The 12,130-nt window shown below is 38.0% G+C and overlaps 1 protein-coding gene across 1 annotated transcript; it reads right to left on the bottom strand.

Annotated features, from left to right (window-relative positions):
• Window positions 1-260: 260 nt before the first annotated feature.
• On the bottom strand, window positions 261-11,817 carry LOC128693050 (uncharacterized). The gene is made up of 3 exons (XM_053782553.2): window positions 11,719-11,817; window positions 7,346-7,507; window positions 261-2,481 (listed from the first exon to the last, which is right to left on the bottom strand). Exons 1-3 carry the CDS (start codon window positions 11,730-11,732, stop codon window positions 636-638), a joined length of 2,022 nt encoding a protein of 673 aa, XP_053638528.2. The 5' UTR covers window positions 11,733-11,817; the 3' UTR covers window positions 261-635.
• Window positions 11,818-12,130: the final 313 nt, after the last annotated feature.

The raw sequence follows: 12,130 nt of genomic DNA, 5'->3' as shown, positions 1-12,130 counted from the left end.
AGCCCCTATCATGTGCTTTCAACATCTTATGGAGAGGGAGCATGGGAACAGGGGTCGTCCCATAGCTGCTAAAAACAAGACATAGCTCCACTCCATAAAGGGGGCAGTAAAGCAATAGCAAAGAACTACAGACCGATAGCGCTAACGTTCCATATAAAAATTACTGAAAGGGTTCTAGGAAGCAAGATCGCCACCCATCTAGATACCCATCAGCTACACAACAGTATTTCTCTATGCAGGTGAAAACAAACTTAAGTTAATAATTTATATACAGTTTATTATCTTTTGATAGAAAAAAAACATTTTAAGAAAGAAAAATATTAATTTTACCTCATAACGAAATATCAGTTTGTAAATAATACTGCATAAACTGTTTAGCATGATTCAAAACATTATTAAAGAAAAATACTGCTAAAGAAAAATACATATATTTTACCTCACTGCAAAATAACAAACAGTACTGTTTAATATGATATAAAACACTACTCAAAATACATCCTGTTATAACCAAGTTTCATGCCACCGAAAATTAATGCAATCAATCTTCATTCCCACTTTAGAAGATTTGTACCCGTCATTCTCAACTGACACTATCATAATTTCTATGATCATCTTTATTATCAATGTAAATAGTTTCAGTCATCATCACTAAAAACACTTTCGTATTCATCAACATCACTGTAGACAATAGCAGAATCCTCCTCAGCCCCACCACTTGTACTATCAGCCAAAGGTGAAGTGTCATTTCTCTTGCCACTGCCCGAACTATGTGGTACATTTTTATCCATGCTCCCATTAACAGATGTATTGTTCTTACCACTAACTGAGGATGGGCTGGCTTTCTTACTAACATTTGCACTAACTAAAGATGAGGCATTCACACTACTTGACAAGGATGAGGTATTCTTGTTTTGTGATGTGGCATTTTTGTTTTGCGTTGTAGCATTTGCAAAAGATGTGGTATTTTTGTTTTGTGTTGTGGCATTTGCAAAAGATGAGGCCTTCTTGTTCTGTGCTGTGATATTTGCAAAAGGTGAGGCATTCTTGTTTTGCGTTGTGGTATTTGCAAAAGATGAGGCATTCTTGTTTTGCGTTGTGGTATTTGCAAAAGATGAGGCATTCTTGTTTTGTATTGTGGTGTTTGCAAAAGATGAGGCATTCTTGTTTTGTGTTGTGGTGTTTGCAATAGATGAGGGATTCACACTACTTACCAAGGATGAGGCATTCTTGTTTCGCTCAGTTATGTTGCTAACTGTGTCATTTTTAGGGAGAATCATAGTGACATTTGAGGAAGTAAAAGTATTCTTATCAGGGAGGATAGGTGAAGTCTTATTACTACTAACGCTCTCAAGCTCAGACGTCTCATATTCAGTCTCATTCAGAGATTCGCTGTCCTCTTCACTCTCAAAATAATTCTCGTTCAAAATTACATCTGAAGTGGAATCACTTTCCTCATTCAAAATTCCTGTTGTAAAATCACTTTCCTCATTTAAAATTCCTGTTGTAGAATCACTCTCATCATTCAAAATTCCTGTTGCAGAATCGCTCTCTTCATTCAAAATTCCTGTTGAAGAATCGCTTTCTTCATTCAAAATTCCCGTTGAAGAATCGCTCTCTTCATTCAAAATTCCTGTTGAAGAATCGCTTTCTTCATTCAAAATTCCTGTTGAAGAATCGCTCTCTTCATTCAAAATTCCCGTTGAAGAATCGCTCTCTTCATTCAAAATTCCTGTTGAAGAATCGCTCTCTTCATTCAAAATTCCCGTTGAAGAATCGCTCTCTTCATTCAAAATTCCTGTTGAAGTAGAATCGCTCTCATCACTCAAAATTCCCGATGAAACAGAATCCCTTAAATCATTCAAATAATCTTTGAAGAATGTTTCCATATCTTTATTCTTAGGGAATGTGTCACTATCACCAAAAGCAGAGTTATCATCTAAGGTTACTGGGGAATAATCACCATCATTGCTATAATCAAAGAAGCCTGATTCGTCTCTTTTGTTCTTACAACCAAGGATGTCCTTATCCAACCATTTAGGATATCCTTCATCATTTACAGAGTCAAAATGATCCAAAGGGACTCTTTCATTACGTACCAAGGCAAATTTTCCATCATCTTTCAAAATGGTTTTTTCATCTGTTTCTAACGGTGATTTATCATCAGGCTTTAAGGAGCCTTTTTCAATCGGGTCTGATGGAGCCTTTTCAGCCGGTTTTGAGACCTTTTCATCCGGGTTTGATGGTACCTTTTCATCCGGGTTTGATGGGACCTTTTCATCCGGTCTTGAGACCTTTTCATCCGGGTTTGATGGGACCTTTTCATCTGATTTTGAGGGGACTTTTTCATCTGGCTTTGAAGGGACCGTTTTATCCGGTTTGAAGACTTTGACTTCAGGTTTTACGGAGCACTTCTCTTCTGGTTCTACAACTTTATCAGGTTTCAAGGGTGCATGTTCTTTTACTAAACCTGCATTTTCAGATCTGCAACCAAAACAAAATTAATAAACAATTTCTTAAAAATGCTGTATATAAATACACCTGATTACTTAACCTTTAATCTGTGTCTGACATACAACGCACACCTTTAAATGTGCCTCAGAAAATCGTAATGAGTGCAAACAAACAATAAACTAGCCACTTCGGTGGCAAAATCTAATTTAAAAACAAACCACGGTTTTTAGTTTAATATTTCTATGAAATTCAGTCCAAAACACACTATATGGCTTCAACCTAGAATAATTCAATCAAGTCAGTGTGGCTCATTTCCATGTTTCAAGAAGTATTACACCTTGAAACAATTGTAATATAATATTTTTTAGTACAGTGTTAGAAGACAAAACCAACCATTAGATATAAGAAAAAAATATAGTGAATATTGCAATTAAGGTTATTTAGTGCTATGCATTTCCACAGGTTTCAAGTATTAAAACATCTTGAAACACCCATTATCCTAATAGTGTATATAATGTTCAACACTGATTAAAAAAATAAGAGCAAATAAATTAGAAAAATACCCGAAGTACTATGAAGCATATTTATGGCGATGTTTGCCAATTTCAACCCAAAAAATTTTTAAGTATCCTTTCGAGTTCAGTTTTCCTTTCGTTATTCAATTTAGAAAATAGGCTTTCATACAAAAAAAATAAAAATTTTGCCACACACAAATCTTTATTTCTACGTCTGCTGGAATTTAAGGGTTAAAATATGCATTAAATTAATCCAAACATGTAGCCTTAACTAGTTTTCATATTATGCAGTAGAAGAAACCAGTTTGAGCTAATTAAGGTAAACCTAAACCAGGTTTTCATGGGTGAACATCAGACGCATCCTCATCTTCTCAATTTTATGTAATACAGTACAATACATTATTATTATTATTATTATTATAAGAGTGCTAAACCTACTAGGGTCAAACAGCGCTACAGGGCAAGGAGGGATGCAGGATCAATGGATAGGCAAGGGTGGAGAGGACAACATAGGCAGAGTCAGGAAGGGATGTGAGGAGTGTTAAAGGAAATATTATCGAAGTTTGTGCAATAAATCGGTTGCTGTCAAGAAGTCAAAGAGGGAGTCTGTGTCAAAAGTGGGACCGTCAACAAAGAGGGAAGATAGAGTAAGAGTGAAAATAAATGGTATAAAATACCGACACAATGGAAACAAACACATATGCGGTTTAATGTGATCCTTTATTGACAACGTTTCACCCACACAGTGGGCTTTTTCAAGTCACACACAGATCTACCTGGGGTGGAAGGTACAGGAGTATTTATAGTCATGTTCAGAATGTTGAGGTCAGGTGGAGAATGCCGCATCTGATGATCTACCGGGTGGGGTTATAGAGTCTTGGGTAGCTTGGCAGGGGTATTGAACAAGTTGTGAGTAGACCTTCTGCAGTGTTCTATGTTCTTATGTGGGATAGCGATGAAGAAGTTTCTTGGCGAGTGGTTCAGCTATGTTATAGAAGCCGTTGTTCTGGTTGAAATTGTTGGTTATAGAGATAAGCGATTCCAGGATTCTTCGGTATTGAGTGTTGTCTTCTGTGGCGATAAGTCTTGAGTTTCTGTAGTTAATTAAATGGTTGTGTGAATTGCGATGTTGTACACAGGCATTCCTTGTATCGCAGTCCTGCTTGCATATTGGTGTTCTGAAATACGTGTTTGGAGGTCTCTTGATGTTTCGCCCACATATAATTTGTTGGTCATTACAAGGGATTATGTATACCCCTGCAGAGGATGGAAGCTTGTCCTGTCTACTACTGGTGATGTCCTTGATGGTCGTGGTTGTGAGGTAGATACTTGGAATGATGTATTGGAAAAGATGTTGGAAATATGTTTGGCAATGGAGTTGGTGGGGAGGACTATGTATCTCTTCTCGGCAGTGTCTTCTCTGGGTGTGTTGAAGATGTTTAATGCCCGCCGTCTGCAGTCTCTGATGAAGTGACGAGGATAGTGGAGTTTAGAAAATATTTGTTCAATTATAGTGCATTCTTCCTCAAGGAACTCATTGCTGCAGATTCTGAGTGCACGCAGGAAGAAGCCTATAATTACACCACGTTTAGTTTTGGTGTCGTGGTGAGAGTAGAAGTGGAGAAGATCGTTTTGGTTGGTTGGTTTTCGATAGACTTTAAAACGAAGTTCATGGTCAGTTTTGCAGAGGAGAACATCAAGGAAAGGAAGAGTGTTGTCGACTTCTTCTTCAAGTGTGAACTGGATTGAGGGCTCGACCTGGTTGAGCTTGTCTTGGAGAGCTTGAACGTTGAAGCGCCTGGGAGTTGAGGAGAATGTCGTCAACATAACGGAGCCAGGTGACAGTCGAAGATGCGGCATTCTCCACCTGACCTCAACATTCTGAACATGACTATAAATACTCCCGTACCTTCCACCCCAGGTAGATCTGTGTGTGACTTGAAAAAGCCCACTGTGTGGGTGAAACGTTGTCAATAAAGGATCACATTAAACTGCATATGTGTTTATGTTTCCATAGAGTAAGAGTGGAGGTAGAATATGACAAACCAAAATTGGAACCTGACAATTCTCAAGAGTGGGCCAGGGCACCTCTCCATGTGATACCCATGAGTGTGACGGGTGTGCCCGATCCGAAGATAGCAGTGTAGTCTCCCAACCTCGGCATCGATGGTAAGAAGGCCTGAGACCTAAACTTGGTTTGATAGAATGTAATTTATGAGTCATATTGGACTAATGTCGTTAACAACGGTTGCGAAGACGGCTAGAGATTACAAAAAAATAATCTGAGAATGGAAGACCTCTGTGAAATTGGGAGATCATGTACTGTGGACCGTGCAAGCACACACTGCCTGCTCACTGCCCTGAATATCCACACGATCAGGGACCCAACAGAAAACAACATCTTTGTTTTTGCTGGAAATGCAGTGTAACCAAAGTTGTATACGAAGAACTAGGGGATGAGGTGAAGCAAATTTCTGAATAGCTTACAAAGCACTATGGAAGTCTGAGTCTACTACAAATGTCGAGGTAGGCATAGATGCAATATGGATAACTGCAATGAGAACTGCACATAATTCAGCAGTGAAAATGCTAGCCGAGTCTAATAAATGCTCTCGCACTACGCTGTCCGGGAATACTGCTGCAAACCCGACACCATCAGAAGATGAGTTGAGACACATGTGCAACATCTGGATATCTTTATTGTAGACGTTTCGCCATCCAGTGGCTTTATCAATACAGATTCAAGGACATAATTGGAAGACAGTAGAGCTATATACAAAAGATGAGGTAATCAGTCCCTAGATGAGGTAATCAGTCCCTCAGCCTTGGCTGAGGGACTGATTACCTCATCTTTTGTATATAGTTCTACTGTCTTCCAATTATGTCCTTGAATCTGTATTGATAAAGCCACTGGATGGCGAAACGTCTACAATGAAGATATCCAGATGTTGCACATGTGTCTCAACTCTCATATTGTCGGTATTTTATACCTTTCTTGCGCACCATCAGAAGATTCAGAACCGTCAGTGTACACTGCGACGGCATGAGAATGAGACCGGAAGTGGTTAAGAAAAAATTGGGCTTTCGAGCATGGCAGTGGGGAAAAACAGATACGAACTGTTGGAGCCCCTCAAGGGGAGTGTGAAGTCAGAAGCTAAGTGAACATATAAAGGGGGCAAGTGAAGACGAAGAGAAAAGGGACAGAGTAAACAGGGGCGGCGAACAAATGATGGACCTCTGCTAATGTCAGTTACTGTCCTGTATGTGGAAGAATCGTGAAGGTCACGAGAGCGAACAAAATAGAGGCAATGAGAATCACGACGATCGTTCAAGGATGGAACATTTGCTTCTGCACAAAGCTCTCGACAAGTGAGGAGCGAAAAGCACTTAGACATAAATGTAATCCCTGATAATGGATGGGATCAAGTTTAGAAAGAGTTGCAGGAGAGGCCGCAGGCTATATCTGGCTACCATAATCTAGCTTCGATAAAATTTGGGCTGAATGCAGTCGAAGGAGTTCGACGATCCCCCTCCATGAAAGATGTGAGAGGGTTTTAAGGAGGTTCAGCAGGCTATGGCAAGTTGCTTTCAGGAAGGTAATGTGAGGTTTCCAAGACTTAGTTTAATATGTTTATTATGCACCCCATATCCATCCTGTGGGCGGTAGTCAAAAGATTACAAAGCTACATAATGAATCCAGGGACTGGGCCCCAAAGTTATGATAGCTGAGCAAGTTACAAAGATAATGAACTCTAGGTAGTTCTGGTCACAATCATGACAAGTTTCCAAGACAACCGGCGATCAAACAGTAGGCATAGAAACCTGACAGTATCACGTTCAGGGATACGCGAGCCATACAGGTACAATGGAGTATCAGGGACGGCTGAACGTTTGATGAAAGTAATTTGGTGTGTTTTAGCACTAGAAAATTTAAACCCATAAGTTGTAGCCCAATGGGAAACACGGTTAACAATATTCAGGAGCGAGGCTGCTACAAGGCACAGTAAAACATTAATTTTAATAAAAAGGTGGATAAAACACCTAATCCCGCTCCACATTTAGGTATACTCAACTTTTTAACTTTGCACTGACTGATGTGAGATACATGTATATTTGGATTTACAACACATCCTCGTTAAGTAAGAAAACAAAAGCATAAGAATTTTTCAGTTTGGCCACAGCAAAATCAGCTTCCCAACTCATTACTGCTTAACTAGCAGTAGTGTCTAGCAGTTTCTACGAGTGATCATGTTTGAAACCAAGTATTGGAACATATGAGCTCAGTCATAACCAGAATCTTGGGAAAGGGTTGCCCTCTTTTTTTCACCAATACTGTATCAATATATTTTCCAATTACTGCCTCAAAATCCTAAACTCACCTGTTGAAGATACTTTCTAGCTTCAAGTGAATTCTTTTAAAAATGTCCATTAACTTCAATGTTGGGCCAGTAGTGGTTGTGTTCATTGCTGTTACATTGCCTTCACTAGAAACCAACCAATTTTGTGCAGTCAGACAAGCGGCTGCTAAACACAAGATCACCCTGCAAAAAATATCAAGCTCATATACCTGACATCCTGCAATTTCTAAAATTTGGGGAATTCCGCACTTTCAATAAATATTTTAATGATTGTACAAGGTAAATCATTCCTAAGACTATTACTCTGATATTAGTATATATACCTGTACTTATGTTAAAAAAGTACAAAACCGCATACATACTTTTTTTGATACATTTAAACAGTAAAATAAAAATATCAGGATATACAGTAAATACAGAAAAAATATCTCGCCCTCTTCAGTATATATCGTGACTTATCAGATACAATATTTTAACATTAGTCAGTGGGTGGTCAAAACTGAATCCCTATTATAATGTGAGCCCTTCATAATTAATATTTTTTTATTATTAAAATCAATCAGTTTCCATCCATGATTATAAAGGAACAAATTTTAGTCTGGTTCCAGTGTCTATAGGCAATAAATCACAAGATAACAAACAGAACATACAAATTAATATTGAGTCAGCAACGGGTTACAGGATGCTGCAGTTTGTATAGCAAAATTTGCCAAGTATCTAAGATGCATGTCTCCCTACTGGTAATGTGGAATTATGTGGGATATTCCTCCAACTTGAAAATTGTGCTTCACTCTGTTGACCAGAAAAATCTATATGGTATTGATGATGGACTAGAAATTAGTAAGATATTTATGGCTGGCTTAAGCTAGCATGGAAGGTTAGCTGCAGCCAGTGGTGGGCAGAGGATGGGGGGCATCCAATTGGAGAGGGAAATAAGATAGTGATTTTGAAATTTCAGCAGTTATAAATAAATTTTTGGAGGCTCACCGCACTACAGGGGCAGTGGTTAGCCCTTTATTCCTTTAACATTGTGTACCCTTTCTGCCCAGAGAAAATGGTGCCCCCGAATTGAAGATGAACAAGAAAGAAATTAAAAAAGGAATGTTCAGACTTTGCAAATTATGATAATGATGTGGCAGCCATTCAGTTACATGACAAAATTATTGATTTGGTAATGCTCCTTCGAGTTGGAGGGAATAGAATTCCCCCTGATCCTAAAGATGCTCTGGAGTCTTTACTGCAGTATGGGAGGGATGTCTCTCCGACGCTGTGTTTCATACAGATTACTCTTACAATCGCATTTTCAGTCGCAAGTTGTGAAAGGTCAGTTTCAAAATTGAAATTAATAAAAATATATCTGAGGTCTTGACTGTCACAGGAACGACTGACCAACCTGGCTTTAATAAGCACTGAAAAAGAATTTCTCACAGCTGATGTAAAAAGTGAAGTAGTTCAAGTGTTTTCTGACAAGAGGTATCATTTGGGGAAAATAACTTAATAAATTTGGTTGATTTATATTTAAATCGAATAAAGTGTTTATTTCATGTTTCATCTGTGTTTACATATTCAAAATATCTCCCTTTCTCATAATATTTCTCAGTACATACTAAGCCTTATACTCGAGTCTTTGGGGCATACAATCAATGAGTTGGCCCCGGGCATCACCAGACCTCTGCACGCCACTGGCTGCAGCTAGATTAGATTTTGCCACCGAAGTGGCTAGTTTATTGTGCACCCCATATCCATCCTGTGGATAGTAGCGCAAGAGCATATGGATACACAAAAGGCCCAGGAACTAGGCCCCAAAGGGCTAAAATGAATACATATGGATTTATATCAACATATCTATAGTTCACTTATCTGTTTAAAAAATGAAAAAAAAAAAAAAAAAAAAAAACTGGATCTCAATAGTGACTAAACCACAATACCAACCTCAGGTGTTTTACTGTCCCTCAAAAGCTAGGGTAGGATTATACAAGGGAAGTTCCAGCACTAGACAACCAGTGTTTTAGCCTGTCATATTTGCTGACAGGCATTCAATAAAATCATTGTACTTTTATGTATCTTTTTTATCAAACAAATTTAAAAAAAAAATACAAATGTTTTTACAAACTGAACTCATAATGGTGTATATATATATATATAAAAAAAAAAAAAAACTTGCAACCCTGTATATTATTACCCGCCTTGTTACTTAGGCGTAATCTACATAACAAACATTTACGAACTGCAGTTCAAAGATTAGCTACTGGGTTAAGCCCTGGTACTATCCTTTCCACTCATAACCTTCCTCTCACCAGCCTACTTTTCCATAACCTTCCTCTCACCAGCCTACTTTTCCACTATCTCCTCTTCCCCGCTCACCCCACTATGGTCTTACGTGTACTCTCCTGTCGTGTCTTGCAGTTCAAAGAGTGGAATAACGACTACAGCTTCTTAAACAGATTCGAGTGAAACTACTGCTCACACTAGTATTTAACTATTACATCTACTGGATCAAATGTCAAATTAAAAAAGTATCTTTACAGTACTCGTTCTTTAATTTGCGGCAATTAAAAAAAAAGAGAAATGCAGGTACTTTATCCAGTTTCTAATCGAACTGGATAATACAAGAAAGACACTTTAATTTACAAAAGAAAATATGTAAACACTTATAATTACGGTATACTGGTTAAATGGTATTTATGAAAATAATTTTTATTGTCGAATTGAAGAGGAATGCTAAGTGAAATATGATAACTTTCTAATTAACTTTCTTCAGCACTCAGTATATAAAATTTATATTCTTTTCCTAATACAAATATGTATGTGCTCTACCAAGGCATAACATGACTGGAGTCATAACCACGCTAATATAATTTTGAGTTATAAGACAAATTTATAAACTTAAAAAAATAGCTTACAAATGAATCTGAAGAAAGATGAAGAGGGAGGATACAAACTTTTAAATCCCTTATCATAATGAACCGAGTCACTAAAAAAAAGTATAGTCACAAGATCCCTGGAATACACATGTCACTACTAGACTAAGGCTAAAGTAGCTGTAAATGCTATAGTGATGCCAACAAGCTGTGGCTCGAGACACAGCTTGTACCTAGTAGTAAGTATCCTCATCCAATACATGCCATGAACAATAAATATTATTTTTACCCACAGACTGTAAGTACAGTACCTTTAAAACAGTTTAGCATTTATGGAGCTCAATCGTAAGCGATGTAAAGTGTAGTCAGACAAGGCTACACACTAGAATGCTCCTGGATTACATAGAAAATCTATCTTTAAATTGTCCTTATATATTTTGGGTAAGCGCTAAACTCGTATAGGTCATACATTATATTATGAGCGCTAAACCCGTGTGGGCCATACATCACCTGGAGAATGAGAGGTAATCAGGTCTGATCCAAGGAAGTGAAGATTATGTCCAATTTCTTGGATCAAGTGCCTTTCATCAGCACCATGGCCCTTCCTATGAGGGGGGAGAGGTCAACTCATTTGGAGTCTAAAGATAAGTCCAGGAAAGAGTAAGTATAATCATTGTTAATGATGAGATATATGAAATTCTAACAGTGAATCCATTGTATATAAATTATATAAATTTAATATACGAATGCAGAGATGAATTAATTTTTTTAATATAATACCAATCGATTTGGCTTGATCCAGAACATCAATATTACAGTAGTTTGTTCTACTGTTGTTAACATCAAACCCTTAATGTTAATAAAGTAACATTATTATATTCACGGAGAATCCAGGTAGTCAATATTAGGAAGAAAAAAAATATTGAAATTTTGCAAAGTTCCGACTCGCTTAAAAACTTATCTCAAAGTGACTTAGAATTCCTAGCCTTGGAATTACACTTGTAATTACTTATCTCAATACCACTCGTTACTGAAGTGGGTCCAAGGAATTGGACCTGCTCTTCTACCTTGGATTAAACCGGAATGCCTCCTAGTCCACGGACTCTATAACCCCTACCGGTTTAGTACTCCCCTCCTAAATATAATAATACTGGATTGTAACTGCCAGGGCGAACTTCAAGCCAACTATCATTAAATTTAGAGCAGTGCTGAACCTGCTGGGGGGGGGGGATGGAGAACACTCAGGTTCAATCCAAGGAACACGGCAAGTCCAATTTCTTGACACAAGAGCACTTCCTCATCATCAGCGTAAAAGATTTATTTATTTATTATATTCATGTGGAAGCGCTAAACCCGTAGGGGGGTCATGCAGCTCCTGGAGATCAGCCTGAAGGAACCTTCCTGGAGGAGAACTTCCAGCCAAGAAGCGCCACGCAGTATCTCTACAATTTACAACACTATCCTCCAAAATAATAACCAGTAGTCGACCACAAGACACGCCGCCAACTCTACCGGACGTGAATTAATGCTTACTTCATGGTAACCATGTTGCAAGTCGTCCTAAAAACGGGAAATATGAGTGTGAGAGATCACGTGGGTGTTCCCTACAGGAGACGCCACACTGCAGAGGCAACACAAAGCGTCGACTTAAAACAATAATTCCTTATCTCTTTCATTATTTTTATTAACACATAATTTGTAATATATTTGCGATTTACATTTTATTAAAATATTTTTTTAAGAACATTAACATTTCGAGAGTAAACGACAAAAGCTTCATTTGAAGTCGAGGATTGACCATGTCTCTGAGAAGATAGACAGGATATATTATACAGGCAGACAGGATATACTGTACAGGCAGACAGGATATACTGTACAGGCAGACAGGATATACTGTACAGGCAGACAGGATATACTGTACAGGCAGACAGGATATACTGTACAG

The sequence above is a fragment of the Cherax quadricarinatus genome, chromosome 38 (genome assembly GCF_038502225.1).
Source record: "Cherax quadricarinatus isolate ZL_2023a chromosome 38, ASM3850222v1, whole genome shotgun sequence".
NCBI classification, from domain to species: Eukaryota; Metazoa; Arthropoda; class Malacostraca; order Decapoda; family Parastacidae; genus Cherax; species Cherax quadricarinatus.
The sequence above is the reverse complement of the archived record's forward strand: the minus strand, read 5'-3'. Positions and strand labels throughout refer to the sequence as shown.

What these genes read in the sequence shown, in the direction of transcription:
- LOC128693050 (XM_053782553.2), bottom strand. An exon ending in CTAGAAAGTATCTTCAACAG is followed by an intron (nt 2,482 to 7,345) that starts GTGAGTTTAGGA and finishes TTTTGGTTGCAG; the next exon opens with ATCTGAAAATGCAGGTTTAG.